We start from the raw sequence: 20000 nt of genomic DNA, 5'->3' as shown, positions 1-20000 counted from the left end.
TCAGTTGTATTACATTTTCAACATTCAAGATGACTTTGTGAAATGAGTGAATGCAAACAGAGAAAGATAACAGCAGAAGTGGAGGAAATGAGTGAAACGTCCATTAAGATCTTCCCCGCCTCAAAAACCACACTCAAACCAATCAATTCATCTTAACTTGGGTTTTCTTAGTAAACAAAGCATAGTCTGTGAATAGTGCAGATTACTAGATTTTTACAATTAAGGTAAGACATTAAAGGCAGGATTTTTCTAAAAAACTTTTCCCCAAATTTGTTTAAACTGTCTTTATATACCAATACATAATTAAAATGTAAGTACTCTGAAAAAGAGAGTATAAAAATCGAGTTAAAATACCTAACTTTATCATTATGAATATAAACAACTAACATGGCTGTTAGTACTCACTATCAAGCTAGCATCTCGATACTGGTAAAGTTTAACATATATTGAGTTTGATTCGGTAACGAGCTAGTAACATAAGGCAAAGCTAAACACAGGTTGCATTGATACACGTTTTCCTATTACCATCAGTTACACTGTGATCAAGGCCGCATTAATGCACGGGCTTACCTGGGCTGAAGCCCAGGGGCCTCCCAAGTTCAGGGGCCTCCCATGTTCAGGTTCATGATGAGCTGAAAAGGTCATATTTTTTTTTTTTACTTGTCAGATTTTGTCGCTGTATGTCGCTAGTCGCTTGTGGGCGTTGGTAGTGCTGTCGCTCTAATGTTATTGTTATGGTGCGTTCACACCAAACGCGAATAGAGCGTCTGGCGCGAGTGATTTCAATGTCAATGCAAAGACGCATTTACGCGCGTCTAGATGTCCCGCGGCGCGAATGAGGCGGCCACATCTATACAAAACACCATCACGATTCACAAGTGATATTATACAACTATATAATTTTAATTTGACTAGGAATTAGGCTCAAAAGAACAGTATGCTGTTGGGAGAGTGTTTTTATATTACCACACAGCAGTGTTCAGGGATTAAATAATTTACTAGATTAACAATCGATCAATCTACAAATTAAACTCACTCATACTGTCATAAAATACTAAAACGTCATCCGAATTTGACAAATAATAAATTGTCTTGTCCCTAATATAGTCAACATAATGCAGGGGAAACTGTCAAATGATCTGCAGCAGTGCTAAACTTGCATCGTAAAACTACAGCACTCGAACTATAAATGTATGAATTAAACTCACTGAGACTGTCGACAGTTTCTTTTCCATGCATTATTTTATTATATCCATGTTTGTGGTTAGTTACAGTCAAATCATATAAAACAGTGAAATCGCCCTTGAACTCTTGAGCTCCACTGAAAGGCTTCTTTTCTATTGGTTGTCGCTCGCGAAAATCGCTTCTCATTTGCATAAAGTTGAAATTTAGTTGCTGTGTGTGGTTGTTAAATAAAGTGTCTTGTGTTTATGTGCTCAGTGATATGTTAATAACAATATTAAAATTAAAAACAAAAAACTCACTGTTGTAGGTCTCGGAACCTGTATATCAAGGGGACTCTATAAATCAAGGGGATGGGGGGCCTACAAAACCTCTCAGCCCCGGGGCCTAACATTAGGTTAAGGCGGCTCTGACTGTGATGAAGGTGAATTTCGTGTAAGATTCATAACATATACGGTGTTTTGCATGTAAGAGCTTCCACGATTAAAGCTCTGATGAGGACTAACATTACACTCCGGAGACAAGTAGCCTACCTTTCTACCTTACTAGCTCCTTTTTTTTTGCCTTGTTTGCCTTCGCTGACTGTATATGCAGGTACTGGGAATTCTGACTGCTCTTCCTAGCTTCCGTGCCTCTTCCCCTCCTCGAGTCAAACGGGTGTGCGCATGTGGGCGGCTCCTGTAGCAGCAGGGGTGGTAGCCATGGTAACGAGGGAGAGTGACAGTCGCCCAGCCAATCATTTCATTCGTTCCGAATGGACATAAGTAGCTGTGTTTATTGCAGCCCTGAGAGGTCTACAGACACTCGATTTTTATACTCTCTTTTTCAGAGTACTTACATTTTAATTATGTATTGTATAAAGACAGTTTAAACAAATTTGGGAAAAAGTTTTTTTTTTTGAAAAATCCTGCCTACCCTGCCTTTAAGTAAAGTTAACTAAGAAGTGTTAGTTAGAATCACTGTTGGATTTTACAGTGTAACAGACTGCATGTGAACAGAAGATTTCAGCACGTCGTGAAACAAACGCAACACACACAAACAGGAAGGAAGCGAACATCTACATCACTGTACCACATTTTCTCCAGCCATGTGAGAAAACACAGAGTGTGACAACTGCAAAACCCCCACAATGATGCGGATGATGATCTGATGATGTCAGAATGACCACAAGAAACAAGCAACACAACAGCAGACGCCTGCAAGTGCCCTCGACAGGGACCAGGGCCCTGTGTGTGTGTGTGTGTGTGTGTGTGTGTGTGTGTGTGTGTGTGTGTGTGTGTGTGTGTGTGTGTGTGTGTGTGTGTGTGAGAGTGTGTGTGAGTGCCCTCGACAGGGACCAGGGCCCTGTGTGTGTGTGTGTGTGTGTGTGTGTGTGTGTGTGAGTGCCCTCGACAGGGACCAGGGCTCTTTGTGTGTGTGTGTGTGTGTGTGTGTGTGTGTGTGTGTGTGTGTGTGTGTGTGAGTGCGTGTGAGTGCCCTCGACAGGGACCAGGGCCGGTGTGACTGTAGTGTTGGAGTCGTACCTGCAGTCTGTGAGCGAGGGACGGTGATAAAACGGAGGAACCTGCTGCTCGTATTTGGCCTTCGCTGCTTCATTCCCCACAGAGGAGATAAACTACAGAGAGAGAGAGAGAGAGAGAGAGAGAGAGAGAGAGAGAGAGAGAGAGAGAGAATGCATGCATGATTCACGGGCGCTTTACAATGAGCTTTCAGTGTTGGGTGTAACACAGGGTTTGAAATGTACTTTTTCACTCAAAGGCCAATTTGGCTAAAAAAAAATTAAGTTACCGGCCATTCAGAACTTCTACTAGCCAAAAAACAAAACAAAGAAATGAACTAGATTAACTATGTCACAGCATATATATATACACTACTTGTTTTTAAAATTAGTCTCTTCTGCTCACCAAGGCTGCATTTATTTGATAAATATGAGGTTCCGATTGTGCCAAAATGATGTCGACATGCTATCTGTCCATGCTGTGTGTCGTCTTCCATGTCTATGTGTCTGTTCACTGTCTATGTCTATGTGATTGCCCACATGACTCAACTTTTGTCTTTGTCCACTCAACTTACTCCTGTCATCTGTCCATGTCGTTTGACTGTGTCATCTTGCTGTGTCAATGCTGCATGTGTCGTGACTATGTGTTGTTTCACTCTGTCGTTGCTATGTCGTTGCTATGCGTCGTTTCCTTCTGCGTCGTTTCCTTCTGTCATTACCATGGTCGTTACTATGTGTCGTCTTCTCTCTCTTGCTTTATATTGTTGCTATGCATCGTTGCTATGCGTTGTTGCTATGCGTCGTTACTATGTGTCGTTGCTATGCGTCGTTACTATGCGTCGTTACTATGTGTCGTTGCTATGCGTCGTTACTATGTGTCGTTGCTATGCGTCGTTACTATGCGTCGTTACTATGCGTCGTTTCCTTCTGTCATTACCATGGTCGTTACTGTAGCTGTGTCTGAAATCGCTCCCTATCCACTATATAGTGCACTATTTAGGGTGTCGGCCATTTTGTAGTGGTGTCCGAATTCTGAGTGAACGACATCATTCCCTACATTCGTTCACTACTTTTACCCACAATCCTCTCTGAATTCGAGTGTACATCCGATGTACACTTGCTGAGACACTATTTCCCACAATCCAACACGATAAGGCGATAGAGCGAGAATGAAAAATAAATATGAAGGATGGCAACAATGTCACCATGGCAACGGCGCACGCGAGATAGAAAACAATCATTTGAAGGACACTTAACAATCATTTTACTGACTGGAAACCCCGCGAAAGTAATGCAAGTAATGTTTAAATAACGGAGGGGTTTTTTTTGGACAGTTTTATGTATGTATTTATTTATTTATTTATTTATTTATTTATTTATTTATTTATTCATTCATTTATTTATTATTTATTTATTTATTTATTTATTTATTTATTTATATACCGTTATATTTGAATAAACAAATGTGTTGTGTAGTGTTTTGTTCTCTTTTATTTTCACATATAAATGTAAAAAGTAAATAAATATGACAAGCAAGTCTCTTTTTTTTTTATCAAATAACGCAATAAACGTGAAAAATACATACAATTGTTACATACAATTCATACAGCCAAAAAAGGAAATATCAAAGATGGGTAAGTAATGTTTATGACGAAATTGTCCGAGCTCTCTGGCGCATGATAATTATGTCAGCGTCCGAATTCGCTCACTCATTTTCGTTCACTCTTTGCTGATGTAGTGCACTCAACTGCCATTCACTATGTAGGGATTAGTGAATGAGTGAACGAGTGAGCGGTTTCAGACACAGCTTATGTGTCGTCTTCTCTCTCTTGCTTTATATTGTTGCTATGCATCGTTGCTATGCGTCGTTGCTATGTGTCGTTACTATGTGTCGTTGCTATGCGTCGTTACTATGCGTCGTTACTATGTGTCGTTGCTATGTGTCGTTACTATGCGTCGTCTTCTCTCTCTTGCTTCATATTGTTGCTTTGTGTTGTTGCTATGTGTCGTTGCTATGCGCCGTGTCACTCTGTCGTTAGCTAACGTTAGCTCTTGCTAACGACAGAGTGAAACAACATAAAGCAACGACAGACAATTTTTCAAAATTCTTTGATGAATAGAAAGTTCAAAAGAACAGCATTTATTTAAAAATAGAATATTTTCTAACATTATAAATGTCTTTACTGTAACTTTTGATCAGTTTAACTCACCCTTGATGAATAAAAGTATTGATTTATTTTATTTATTTCCCCAAAAAATTTAATTAAAATTCTTACTGACCCCAAACTTTTGAACGGTCGTGTTTAATGTTACAAAAGCTTTAGATTTCAGATAAATGCTGTTCTTTTGAACTTTCTATTCATCATAGCATCATGAAATAAAAATGTAAATAACTGTTTTCAACATTGATAATAATCATAAATGTTTCTTGAGCATCAAATCATCATATTAGAATGATTTGTGAAGGATCATGTGACACTGAAGACTGGAGTAATGATGCTGAAAATTCAGCTTTGATCACAGGAATAAATTACAGTTTAACATATACTCACATAGAAAACAGATGATTTACATTATAATAATATTTCACAATATTATTGTTTTTGTTTGTATTTTTAATCAAATAAATGCAGCCTTGGTGATCAGAAGATACTTCTTTTAAAAACATTAAAAATCTTACAGATCTAAAACTTTTGACCGGTAGTGTATATATATATATCACGGCTCCAGACTCGCAATTTGCGACCTGTAACGGTCACCAGCTGGAGTGCCCTTGAGAGCCACCAGAGGGCACTCCACATAAGACTATTATCACTCACAAACTACATTTCCCATAACTCACTGCTCGGACTCATCATCACTTATCACTGATCACATTCACCTGTACCTCATTCACTGATTGCATTCACCTGTGTCACATCATCCTGTTAGTCTCAGTCTATTTATACCATGTTTATTCAGTCACTCACCGCGAAGTCGTGTTAAGTGTTACACTGCATTTCTGAGCGTTTCCCTAGTTTTCTTGTTTCTTGGTTTTTGATATCTTGCCCTGTTCCCTGGATTACTCTCTTGCCTCTGGTCCCTGCCTGTTTGTTTGTTTTTGTTTCTTTCTTTGTTTTGACTGCCTGCCTGTGTATGACCCTAGCCTGTACATTGGATTACGCCTCTGGATTTCCCCAGCCAATAAAGCTGCATTTGGATCTAACCTTCGTGTCTTGGAGCAGTTCGTGACAGAAGACTTCGCCACACCCAGATCCAGCAGCTATGACCTCCAGAAATCCAGCAGTACGGATCTCGCCTGATCTTCCCAGCATGAGCCGGGAGTTCGCTGGACAGATCGCGGCCTTGGCCCTGGATAGCCTCGATCTGTTCCAGTACACCTGGGGGTTTGTTCCTCTCGCTACCTCTTGCTCTCTGGGTGACGAGGCTATTAAGTTGTGTTACCGGCTGGGGGCTAAGGAGGTCGACCCGAGGGAGCTCCCTGATCTCTCCGGTCTGGATTGGAGAGAGGCACTCTCCAGATGTCTGGAGAGCTTCCTTCCGTGGCACGCCATGTCACTGTCTGCACTTCACGCCAGTCCAGCCGAGCCTGCACTTCACGCCAGTCCAGCCGAGCCTGCACTTCACGCCAGTCCAGCCGAGCCCGCACTTCACGCCAGTCCAGCCGAGCCCGCACTTCACGCCAGTCCAGCCGAGCCCGCACTTCACTCCAGTCCAGCCGAGCCCGCACTTCACGCCAAATCTGCCGAAGCCAAGGCAGTATGCGTCATGCCCGCCGCCCCTGAGACTGAGAGCGTCATGTCCGCCGCACCTGAGACAGCAAGCGACATGCCCGCCAAGCCAGAGCCCTCTTCACCGCTGGTCCTGTCCAGCACAGAGCCTTCACCGCTGGTCCCGTCCAGCTCAGAGCCCTCTTCGCCGCTGGTTCTGTCCAGTTCAGAGCCCTCTTCATCGCTGGTCCTGTCCAGCTCAAAGTCCTCTTCGCCGCTGGTCCTACCCAGCTCAAAGCCCTCGCTGATGCTGGTCCCGTCAAGCTCAGAGCACGCTGAGCCAGAGCCAGAGCTTCACGTCAGTCCTGCCGAGCCAGAGCCAGAGCTTCACGTCAGTCCTGCCGAGCCAGAGCCAGAGCTTCACGTCAGTCCTGCCGAGCCAGAGCCAGAGCTTCACGTCAGTCCTGCCGAGCCAGAGCCAGAGCTTCACGTCGTTCCTGCCGAGCCAGAGCCAGAGCTTCACGTCAGTCCTGCCGAGCCAGAGCCAGAGCCAGAGCTTCACGACAGTCCTGCCGAGCCCGAGCCAGAGTTCCACGTCACATCCGCCTGTCCAGAGTCTCGTCCCGCTGAGACCGAATCTGATCCTGATCCTGAGCCTGAATCTGTTCCTCTTCCTCTTTCTACGCCTGTGTCTTCGGACAAGATGGCCGACTCCACGCCTGTGTCTTCGGACAAGATGGCCGACTCCACGCCTGTGTCTTCGGACAAGATGGCCGGCTCCACGCCTGTGTCTTCGGACAAGATGGCCGACTCCACGCCTGTGTCTTCGGACAAGATGGCCGACTTCACGCCTGTGTCTTCGGACAAGATGGCCGGCTCCACGCCTGTGTCTTCGGACAAGATGGCCAACTCCACGCCTGTGTCTTCGGACAAGATGGCCGAATCCACGCCTGTGTCTCCGGACAAGATGGCCGCCGCCGAGCCAGTGTCTCCGGACAAGATGGCCTCCACCGATCCAGTGTCTGTTCAAGTCACGTCTGCCGAGCCAGTGGCTCAGTCGACGTGGCAGCGGCCATTTCACCGTCTGCACTTCACGCCAGTCCAGCCGAGCCTGCACTTCACGCCAGTCCAGCCGAGCCCGCACTTCACGCCAGTCCAGCCGAGCCCGCACTTCACGCCAGTCCAGCCGAGCCCGCACTTCACGCCAGTCCAGCCGAGCCCGCACTTCACGCCAGTCCAGCCGAGCCCGCACTTCACTCCAGTCCAGCCGAGCCCGCACTTCACGCCAAATCTGCCGAAGCCAAGGCAGTATGCGTCATGCCCGCCGCCCCTGAGACTGAGAGCGTCATGTCCGCCGCACCTGAGACAGCAAGCGACATGCCCGCCAAGCCAGAGCCCTCTTCACCGCTGGTCCCGTCCAGCACAGAGCCCTCTTCACCGCTGGTCCCGTCCAGCACAGAGCCCTCTGCAGAGATAGCCGCTGACATGCCTGAACCTGAGCCCTCAACAGAGATGGCCGCTGTCACGCTGTCTGTTCCTGAGCCGGTGTCTGTTCCTGTACCTGAGCCGGTGTCTGTTCCTGTACCTGAGCCGGTGTCTGTTCCTGTCCCTGTGTCTGTTCCTGAGCCGGTGTCTGTTCCTGTGCCATGGCCGCCTGAAGGGTCGTCTCCGCCCTGGCCGCCTGAAGGGTCGTCTCCGCCCTGGCCGCCTGAAGGGTCGTCTCCGCCCTGGCCGCCTGAAGGGCCGCCTGCACAGCCTGCTCCGCCCTGGTCGCCTGCACAGCCTGCTCCGCCCTGGTCGCCCGCCCTGCCGGAGTCTTCAGGTCCTCTTCCGCTGCACGGGCCTGGCCCTCCATCCCGCCCCCGGGTCCACCTTCGCTCCACCTCCCTCCTGGACAGTTTTAGGAGCGTCTGGAATCCGCTCCTTAAAGGGGGGGCTATGTAACGGTCACCAGCTGGAGTGCCCTTGAGAGCCACCAGAGGGCACTCCACATAAGACTATTATCACTCACAAACTACATTTCCCATAACTCACTGCTCGGACTCATCATCACTTATCACTGATCACATTCACCTGTACCTCATTCACTGATTGCATTCACCTGTGTCACATCATCCTGTTAGTCTCAGTCTATTTATACCATGTTTATTCAGTCACTCACCGCGAAGTCGTGTTAAGTGTTACACTGCATTTCTGAGCGTTTCCCTAGTTTTCTTGTTTCTTGGTTTTTGATATCTTGCCCTGTTCCCTGGATTACTCTCTTGCCTCTGGTCCCTGCCTGTTTGTTTGTTTTTGTTTTGACTGCCTGCCTGTGTATGACCCTAGCCTGTACATTGGATTACGCCTCTGGATTTCCCCAGCCAATAAAGCTGCATTTGGATCTAACCTTCGTGTCTTGGAGCAGTTCGTGACACGACCATTTTTCCTACCAGTGCGACCAATTATTTATTTAGGTCGCACTGGGACCACAACGTTGGACTCTGGAGATCCAGTGAAGAAATCCATTGAAATCGCCTCAGAATTAATAACATAATCACTGCGAGATCCAGTGAGAAACACTCCGATTCGGCGCAGAGTTCTCTGTTATAAACCACAGATATCAGATCAAACAGCGCTGACGTGGAAACAAGAGAAACACTTCTAGAAGGCTTTCAGTCCACAAATCAGCGACATTCACCATGGATTCAGGCTAATGTAGTAACTAACCATAACTATGGTACTGTGACAGAAATAGTCGAACACTTACAAGTACTACACATCTTTATCCAGCACTTCAAAACTATAATATCAACTATATATAAATGTTACTTTTAATGTGATGACCAACTCATTTTTTGCTCATCCTTCAAAGATCGTCCTAAAACTAAACATTTTAAGATGTAGGAAAACTCTTATTTAAACACTTATTAAAAAAAATTAAAAATAAATGACCATTGTAAACAGTAGGACGCTTATTGGCTTATTTCACTCGTTTTGCTTTTTAATTAATATTAAGACATTATGAATGATAATAATTAAAGTTAATTTCATCTACACCCTAAATTAAGCTCAGTGCTTTATTGGATTTCATACATAGATTCCTTATTCAGACAAAATCCTGTCATCCAGCATTTCCTCCCTTCCTCTTTCATCCTCATCCTTTTCAGGATATATCAATACAGTGCAAAGAAGATCAAAAACTAATGTGGGGTGTTAGAAAATAACAACGTCTTTTCTGTTAACCAAAAGCTTTTTAATCTTCGCTTTTGCTTCAATGCAAATGAAGGAGCGTGCCGTTATTTGTTGCGCAGTGATGTGTGTGTTCAAGTAAGCCAGATCTGAGCAGATTCTGTGCAATGCACTGTATTTAAAGGGATTAGCACCGATTAGCATGAAGCTTTGTGTCAGTAGAAACCCGGTCGCATGACCGTGCTTCCCTCCCTCATGTCCCCCTGAGACCAGAGATTTCAGTATTGTGTGTCTGGAAAAAAACCTCAGATGATGCAAAAATCTTCATTTATCGTCATCAGAGGCTCTTTTGTCCAGAGGCGAGAGACTCCAGCCAATAGGAGGGAGCTCGTCCCGCATGTCTTCAACCCGCCCATAGGGGGAGCTCACCATAAAACGCCGTCTTTTCAGTTTCGAGTCGACTAGTAGCCTAGCTGTATCATTTCTCCCGACACTGCCCTCTGTAACCGGTAGGCGTGGCTTGGGCCTCGTAGGGCAGCGAAGCAAGTGCATTCTGGGAGTTGTTGTCTTTCATCCACATGAGCCAAAAATACATTTTCTGGCTTTTCTTTCAAAATAATTTCACATTTCTACTACATAAATGACCCAATTTAAATACACATTCATCTTTCCAGCGGTGAAATATCCCTTTAATATTTCATGATGATCCGTATTTGCCCTAAATCTGTGCAGATTTGTCTTACACAAACTTCCCCAGAAAAGGGTAACACGCCAACAACAAAGTAACAAAGTAACACCCGATTTAACAGCGCTTCCCGCCACTGGTGATTTTTACCCGCATTTCAAACCCTGTAACAAATTATAAAGTAACATGCATTATGTAATCAGATATTTTTAATGTAACGGGTAAAGTAATACATTACTTTATAAATGTACTGAGTTACTTTTTCTTTTTTAGTAATGTCCGTTATTTTTCAGTTTAATTAATTTGCTTAAATACTGATTAAAAAAAAAAAAAAACACCTGGAAAAGACGAGCCTCGGCCAGATGAGAAAAAGTAACACAAAAGTAACGTAAAACACTACAAACTAACTAACCTTACTAGTAACTTGTTTTAGGGAGTATCGCAATATTGTAATGCCTTACTTTTAAAAGTAACTTTCCCCAACACTGGTCTTTACATTAGTTAAAGTTCATGCATTATTAAGATCAACAGTTGAGTTAGTTAATGCACTGTGAACTTCTACTAACTAACACGAACAAAGGTTAATAATAAATGCTGTAAAAATAGTGCATTAACTGATGTCAACAAATGAGACCTTACTGTAAATATCATATTTTCATATACACTTCTGACAGATTCTGAAGAACATGCAAATCTCACTGTATAAGTCTATAAAAAAAAATGTCATCATCGCCCGAGTGAAATGGGATCTGAGCATTAGTAAGCAACCCTAATTATTCAGAACTGTAATAATAGGCGTTTTTTAAACTGAATGCACCGTTTGCTTGTGCGCTTATCGATTATTCAGCGGTTTGATGGTTCTGTCAATCACGACTGTGAAGATTATCACAAACGTCAGCTCTCTTTAGGCTCATGTTGTGCACTAATGGCCTTCATCCTCAATTTCTCACGCAGGCCAAGAGCCAGTCAGTGTGTGTGTGTGTCGGGATTACTGCAGATCTGGATGGTGTTTCTGAGTAAACCTGCTGTTCCTCACCTCGATTTCTTTATCCTCAAACGCGTCCTGTTGCACAGACTTCACCCGGCTGAGACTGGGAATGCTTCTGTGGATGAGTGAACATCCCTGACACACGAACACTCCGAGAGTCACTGACACCCAGTCCGGCTCTGAGGAACAACAGAGGAACAGCCTTTACAAAAACCTGCACTAAGTGTAGCAACAACACAAGACTCCACGACTGGAACATCATCACTCGCAAAAATATTTAGGCCTAAAATTATTTTTATTGCATATAAAATTTCAGTAACACTTTAGTTTAGGTCCAATTCTCACTATTAACTAGTTGCTTATTAGCATGCATATTACTAGCATATTGGCTGTTTATTAGTACGTATGACCATATTCTACATCCCTTAATCCTACAATACCTAAACTTAACAACTGCCTTATAACTATTAATAAGCAGTAATTATGAGTTTATTGAGGCAAAAGTCGTAGTTAATAGTGAGAATTGGATCCTAAAGTGTGACCATAATGTCCGGCCTGAAAGGATGTTGCACAATTTGTCATGTTTCATTGCAATTATCACACATAAAAAACTGATTCCATGCACCAATACGCGATAAGCTTACAAAATATTTTTTCATAATTTTTGAATGAAGGCCGGACATCACTTCTGGCCACTACTGCAGTAAACGCATCATCTTAGATTCAGTAAATGCTATTTTTTGGAGCTGGGGAAGAAGATTAATAAGATTAATAGCAACACAAGACTCCACTCCAGGAACATCATCACTCGCAAAAATATTTAGGCCTAAAATTATTTTTATTGCATATAAAATTTCGGTATCGCTTTAGTTTAGGGTCCAATTCTCACTATTAACTGCTTATTATCATGCATATTACTAGGATATTGTCTATTAGTACGTATAAAGCACATATTAATCTGCATGACCATATTCTACATCCCTTAATCCTACAATACTGTACCTAAACTTAACAACTAACTATTAATAAGCAGTAATTATGAGTTTATTGAGGCAAAAGTCGTAGTTAATAGTGAGAATTGGATCCTAAACTAAAGTGTGACCAGAATTTCCATCCATTTGGATTAGACTGATTTAACATAAACAAACTAATAAACTTAACGTGATGAATATTTGTCAGTCATGCATAAATACAACGGGTAAGATTTCTGCAATAGTAGAAATAACTGAATGTGTTTTACATACTCAATAACCAGGTTTATATATTTTATCATCAATAAACTCAATTTGTTTAAATCTCATACATTTGAACTAACTGAATATTGCTCGTTTCACAGCTATGCTCATACTCTTTAACTAAATACATTTTAAACTATTCCAGTAAAGGTCATAGCTAAAAAGGTAATTTTCCACCATTATTTGTGCACTGTAAAAATTATATGATTATTAAGTTGTGACAACATATGTTTTTACATTGCTTTAACTCATAAAAATAAGTTAAGCAGTTTTCAACTTTTTTTATGTTATACAAGATTCAACACATTTTTTAAGTCAGTTTAATGTATTAAAGTTGAAATAACTTAAATATCCAAGTTGATTGCACGTAAAAAAAAAATGTCAGTGTCGGTTGCACTAATTTTATCCCTGCATATTTTGGAGAGTATGCAAATTAGCACACTGACAGACAGTAATATCATTGCTATATCATTTACTTTTAAAACATTTATCCATATGCAGTTGGGACCGTTAATGAAGGCCAAAACACTGAAGACTGCAGAGAAACAACTGGTTAAAAAGTAGGACTGTGTGTTTCTGTTCCTATCACGGTTAATGCTGAGGTCTAAGAGGCTTTATAAACTGCATGTACAAACCACAGAGGTTACTATAATAACTATACCGTCTACGCTGAAATGTCAAACACAAGCGAACCCACAATAAGAAGGCGACAGAAAGTCACACATACACACCCTGTTTGATCACACAAACACACACACCCACACACACTGACAGACTCTTCACACAACCACTCATTTGTGTCGTGATCTGTGTGAGTTTGACACACTTCAGGTGTGAGTGTTGCTAAACGCTGAGCTGTAAACCCTGAAGGCACGAGAGTTTCGGCTGTCGACTGACAAAACAGGCATGAACTGAAAGTCAGGTTTTTTGACTTCTTAAAGTGACACAATCCATGAGAAACTGTGAGTATCACACACTGCGTAGGATAAAACAGTGCAGTTATTGTCTGAAGGAGAAAGAGGGGCGATTGGAGAGACAGAGAGAAGGAGAGCGAGATACAGAGGCTTGTGACCAAATGAAATGGACTTTGTTTTGTCTTTTACCCACTTTGAGTTCTCGGCTGGCGTGTTATCTGATCGAGGTGTGGCTCTCTGCAACCAGAATACACACTTTTGTGCTCATAAAGTCACTCTTCATGTTACACAACACACACATGAGCACAAAAGCACGGATTAATTATTATTCACTGTGATAATTGACTCGTTACAAACCTGTATGACTCTCTTTCTTTCGTGAAACACAAAATTAGACATTTTGAAGAATGTCCAGGTTGCTCTTTTCCATGCAATTTACTTGCAAGCTTCAAAACGTACACAAAAGCACCATAAAAGAGCAACTTTATTCACTGCTTTAAGGAGTTGAGCATTTAAAGATGACAAAACGGCATTGCGCTTATAATAAACCGAACGTTGTCGTCATGTTGGTGAGGATGCTAGTATAGTAATTCTTTCAGTTATCTTTATAGTTATCGTTCTCAGTGTGAACAGGCTTTAAATCAGATTCATGCATAATTCAGATTCATGCATACCCCTTTTGTGAACCCGTCAAATGAATTAATGAAATAAACCAGACTGAAAATAATTCACCATTTCGGTAACACTTTACTTAAAGGATTAGTTCACCCCAAAATGAAAATTTCCTAATAATTTACTCATCCCAATGCCATCCAAGATATCCATGTCTTTCTTTCCTCAGTGGGAGAGAAATTATGTTTTTTGAAGAAAACATTTCTGGATTTTTCTTCTAACAATGGACTTCATTGGTTACCATCGTTTTTAAGTCCAAATCAATGCAGTTTCAAAAGTCTCTGAAGTGTTTAAACGAGCTGTACGCGATCACAGCTGAAGAAGAGGTTGTTGTCTAGCGAAACGATAGGTCATTTTTCCAAAAAAAATTTTTAATTTATAGACTATTTACCTTCAATAGTTGGGATTGAGCTGATCAGCAAACGGACAGGGAACTACGTCATCACGTTGAAAGGTCACGCCGGCGCCGGCAGAAGTACCGCCCCACTGTTTACAATGCGACCGTACGTAGGAGGATAGTTCAAATAGTATTGTTTGCTATTATATATATAGTAATAGTATTCAGTGAATATGAATAGTATATGAATAACATTCTGATGAATATGAATAGTAGTTCAAATAGTATTGCCGGCGCCGGCGCGACCTTTCAACGTGATGACGTAGTTCCCTGTCCGTTTGTTGATCAGCTCAATCTGAACTATTGAAGGTAAAAAGTCTATAAATTATAATTTTTTGTGTGAAAATGACCTATCGTTTCGCTAGATAACAACCTCTTCTTCAGCTGTGATCGCGTTCAGCCCGTTTAAACACTTCAAAGACTTTTGAAACTGCATTGATTTGGACTTAAAAACGATGGTAACCAATGAAGTCCATTGTTAGAAGAAAAATCCAGAAATGTTTTCCTCAAAAAACATAATTTCTCTCCCACTGAGGAAAGAAAGACATGGATATCTTGGATGGCATTGGGGTGAGTAAATTATTAGGAAATTTTTATATTGGGGTGAACTAATCCTTTAAAAGCCTATATATATAATGCATCATAGAAGTATTTTTAATGCATTAATTATGCCTTGTTATGCACCGTATAATGCATTGTATGATCTCATGAATAAGTATTGTAACCACAGTTTTATAATGCTTTATAGTAATACTATTCATTGTTACACCTTTAGAAAGCATTGAATGCATTGAAACACGTGACAAAACAACCGATTTCAGATGCAACAAGCAATCTGCGAATATTATAATGCATTTTAACTTTGGTTACAATTATTTATGCATATATATTATGCAGTATATACCTTTGTATTGCATTATACATAAAGGTTACCAAAATTTCTTCTTTTGTGTTCCACAGAAAGAAAGAAAAAGAGTAATTTGACAGAATTTAAATTTTTGGACAAACTAATCTTTGTTTTTATTTATTTCAGTCATTGAATTGAACTAGATGTACCGCATGGCGGTACAAAATATGACCGCCGCTCAGGCCTGCACTGGCTTTCCACAAAAATAAATGACGTGGAGCAATTTGGCTGTATTGCGTGTCTATGTATATACCTAAAAAAAGTAGTAGTATGTGCATGTCTGTTTGTGTATGTGTGTGTCTGTGTGTGTGTGTGTCTGTGCGTGTATGTATGTGTGTGTCTGTGCATGTGGATTTGTATGTGTGTGTATGGGTGTGTGTGTGTGCATGCTTGCGTTTGTTTGTATTCCTGCATGTGTGTGTGTGACAGTATCATCCTAAACCAGCAACCCTTCGCTCAACACCACCATCTACAGGCCGATGAGTGTACAGTCACTAAATGTGCACATAAATGAATTTATTTTATACCCCCCCATGGATGAAATTCTACGAAACTTAGCATACCCCCAGAGGATCTCAAGTTAATCATACACATGAAATATGGTGCAGTTCTGAACATCTCAACTGAAGATAGGGGCGATTAAAGCAGAATAATATTGCATTTTCATTTTTTATGGGAGGGGCGCAAATCACAAATGAGTGATTATGGGCTAGGTTGATGTGGGCCCTTAAGACCAACATACCATAAAAAGTTCTTCATCCTCGGTGCCACGGTTCAGGTAGTTATTTAGGAAAAACTGAATTTTTTGGGTTTGGGGGGGCCCAGCGCGGGGGGGGAGTGGCCCCCGGGGACCAAACGAAATTTTTCCGTAGAAGTCTAGTGGGGCTACATGCCCACCAAATTTCATGTTCCCCGGTGTTTCGGTGTCCCTGGTATCGTTGACGAAAAATTCAGTAGATGACAACAAAAAAAAAAAAAAAAACTTTGACAATCCCTATATGACCGCTTTCGCTAGCTACGCTAGCGGCGGTCATAATTAGAATGTGCTTCACATGATCATTAACTGCACTAAACAAACCTCCAAATGTGTTTTGACTGTTCAGACACACACAGAAAAACACATTTTGGACTGGTTTGTATCTGATCAGTGTCCGGTTGCATGAACTGCTCAGACTAGTTTTACAAGTGAGTCGTGTTATGTTTCATTCTTCAACACTGGTCATATGTCAGTTGCATAAAAAAGTAGATTGGTTTTGAATCTGAAAAGTAAGACTGATTACTAACCGCTAGTTGGCCAGACTAGTTATTAAGTCACAGTCTTAACATGATGACTATGTTTATGCAACTGTCCACAGATCGCGAGTGGAAAGATGTTAAAGCAAAGTGTAATGATGGATGATTTGCATGTCTCAGATGGCAGTGCATTGCAACGCTCTGACTTTTACTCACTGAGAGAACAAAAGTGAGAAGGCGTATATCGTGTGGTAGACCAGAGATTGAGTGCACTGGGTCAACGGCTATTCACTGCGAGAAGCGTCTCTCAGACCACTGGTTTCTCAATATAGATCGTATGTGTTGCTTTGAGGCTTCAGATATTCTGGGTACATGCCACATTTCTGAAAGATTTGATGTCGTCCTATATTTATATATATATATATATATATGTGTGTAAGTGTGCATAAAGGCAAAAAGTGTTTGTGATGTGAGTGCAAGAGAGTGAGAGAGAGAGATCACAATCAGTACAGTTTAACTTGGCAAACAAAAATTAAATAAATAAAATCAATTATGATGAATGTGTAATGATGCAATGATAATAAGTGATTCCTTTGACGCTTTTCACAATTTTTGTGAAGTTTATATCGCCCTGTGTTCATACAATCGACTGTAATATTCTTCTCAGTCGTCTATAGTGTGTGTTGGGCATCCCGGGGACGACGCTTTTCATCCTATCTAAAAGAAAAGACGTTCTCTGTGAATCTATGCAAGTTTTCTTCTACTTCGTCTATAATGTGGTGTCCCTCAGGGGTCAGTCTTAGGACCCTTGCTATTTTCACTGTACATGCTTGCCCTGAGCTTTATTTTTCAGAAATACAGCATATCTTATCAGTGTTATGCTGACGATTCACACTTTTATTTCCCAGTGAGAGTAGACAGGACTTGTTACATTTAAATTAACTGAAGTCTGTAAAGCATTTTGGGTTAACTTCTGTTGTTTTTAAAGGGATGGTTCGGAGTAAAATCAACCTAGGGTCCTTTGCACCATGACCCTCGAGCCAAACACCCCTCAGAAGCCTTTTTCCCTTTGGTTGAACATTATTAAAGTTAGAGCTTATTTAGAGATATCAGCCGGATGGATTAGTGCAGGCGCTAATGGATCCAAGGCTGTATCTGGTAAATTACCCCACTAATAATGCCCAGAATGGCATCAAACTTCTACAGTAGTACAAATAGGTTCTGTACTCATAAAACGAGGCATTGGAAAGTTTGAAAGTACATCAGGAGTTTATTTTAATAACACTTGCCTGACGGCTAATGCTACCGCTAACCTGGACGTCGACGTCACTTCCGTGATTTGGGAAAAGCATGTAAAAGTCCTGCAGAAAGCGGTGCATAAGGGTGTAGTGTAACGACAAATTATTATTATTTCCGAAGTGTTGACAACTTAGCGTTAACTAATAATTGTTGTAAACTGGTGCTACCAACAAAATATTAGTGCATTCCTGGAACTGGGCGTCGTTACACTTCATCCTTATGCATCGCTTTCTGCAGGACTTTTACATGCTTTTCCCAAACCACTGAAGTGACGTCGACGTCCAGGTTAGCGGTAGCATTAGCCATCAGGCAAGTGTTATTTAAATAAACTCCTCATGTACTTACAAACTTTCCAATGCCTCGTTTTATGAGTACAGAACCTATTTGTACTACTGTAGAAGTTTGGTGCCATTCTGGGCATTATTAGTGGGGTAATTTACCAGATACACCTTGGATCCATTAGCGCCTGTGCTAAACCATCCGGCTGATTTCTTTAAATAAGCTCTAACTTTAATAATGTTCGACAAAGGGGAAAAAGGCTTCTGGGGGGTGTTTGGCTCGAGCTCATGGTGCAAAGGACCCTAAGTTGATTTTACTCCGAACCATCCCTTTAAAAGCCATCCTTTAAAAATGACAATGGACACCTCGTCGGGCATTAACCCGCTTATACCATGGTCACTTGCCAAATAACACATTTTTAAAACATTAGTTTATATTTTAATTAGTTTTACAATCGAAATCTAAAGTTTTTACAAACAATAACTTGGTTTCCCTGGTTACGCCTGACGGTTTATTTAGCAACCGGAGATATTTATAGTCCGCTCAGCTCGTAGAACCCTTCAGTTTACTGCCTGTTGCTGTGGTTACTCACAGCTGATGTAGCCAGCACATTTATTTATTAATTTCGAACGGTAAACAGTCAGTTTCACCAGAACTCCTTTACTAGGTGTCCTCTATCACTTTTTAATGGACACCCCGCAGCCAATCAGAATCGAGTATTCACCCAGACCATGGTATAATATAGTGATATTTTGCAAGGTTGCTAGGTAGTTTAAAAAGTCCTAATCCTACGTCTTTATGATATTATGTGATATTTATTTATTTATGCTGTATGATCAGCTGATCACTTAGAAAATGAATAGCATATAGTCTAAGTTTAATATTTAGGGATTTTGGCCAATCCCTAACCCTGAAGGCGTGTCACTGGTCACGATTACCTCGGCAAAGTTTCGTCCCACGAAATCCAGTAATTTCAACAGAAATCCTCACAGTCGGGAGAGTGAAATAGATTCCCATGAAGATTTGTCCACGTTGACGACAGAAGACTGCTTTCCTGATTGACAGTTTCTTTGTATTGTCAATTTCATTGAGATTTCGCCACACCTTAAGTGTGAGAAATAGTAAAAGTGATTCTAGCCGGCTTCAGCTCAAGGCGCAGTTTGAATGTTCTCTATTTTAAGGAATTGTATTCACTATTTCACAATGATGTCTGTGAAAACCCTCCCATGATGCTCTCTGTCCGTCAAACTGAGCCAGACTTGTGTGGCCATTTAGTTTGATGTAATAACAGAAAGAACCAGTTACTGACATCAGGATAAATATGAACTAAAACTAAAACCATAAAAAATTCATTACTTGAATTGAAATAATTATTTAAAAAAGAAACTTGTCACCTTTCAAGTAGTTGCCAAAACAACTTTTCTCAGTTTTGTTTAATTTAAGCTGAAGTATTAAAATAACTTAAAATACTTCATTAAATAAATAAAAAACTTTAAATATTTTTTAAAAACACAACAAAATTACATAAATTACAAAAAATCTGAACAGAATATATATATATATACAACAAGGCTACTATCATTAACTAAAACTAGATTTTTATTACTTAAAATAAAATAAACATCAATTGAAATAAAAGTTGAAGTAATAAAATAATTAAAACTAAATAAACTAAAACAAAAAAGATTTCAATGTAATTGGAATCAAAATATCAAAAACAAAATTACTCAAAAAAATTTAAAATGAAAACTGAAAAAATAAAAATAAAATCTAATTCATAATATTAACAAAAACTATACTAGTATATCAGTGATACTTGCTGTCAAATCGATT

The 20000-nt window shown here is 41.0% G+C and overlaps 1 protein-coding gene and 1 long non-coding RNA gene across 2 annotated transcripts in view; both read right to left on the bottom strand.

Moving 5' to 3' along the window:
• LOC309485338 (arf-GAP with dual PH domain-containing protein 1) overlaps nt 1–20000 on the bottom strand; it is a 46514-nt gene that overhangs the window by 21507 nt on the left and 5007 nt on the right. The window contains exons 2-3 of the mRNA XM_082152166.1: nt 11280–11410; nt 2706–2797 (exon numbers count right to left, since the gene is read on the bottom strand). Of these exons, the coding sequence (XP_082008292.1) occupies nt 2706–2797; nt 11280–11410 (223 nt within the window). The remainder of the gene's footprint in view (nt 1–2705; nt 2798–11279; nt 11411–20000) is intronic.
• On the bottom strand, nt 5118–9740 carry LOC309485402. The gene is made up of 2 exons (XR_014201175.1): nt 8808–9740; nt 5118–5426 (listed from the first exon to the last, which is right to left on the bottom strand). It is a non-coding gene; the product is annotated as an uncharacterized lncRNA (long non-coding RNA).

The sequence above is a fragment of the Leuciscus leuciscus genome (genome assembly GCF_965113295.1).
Source record: "Leuciscus leuciscus genome assembly, chromosome: 21".
NCBI lineage: Eukaryota > Metazoa > Chordata > Actinopteri > Cypriniformes > Leuciscidae > Leuciscus > Leuciscus leuciscus.
Note: the sequence above shows the minus strand (reverse complement) of the source record. Positions and strands in the feature narration are given on the sequence as shown.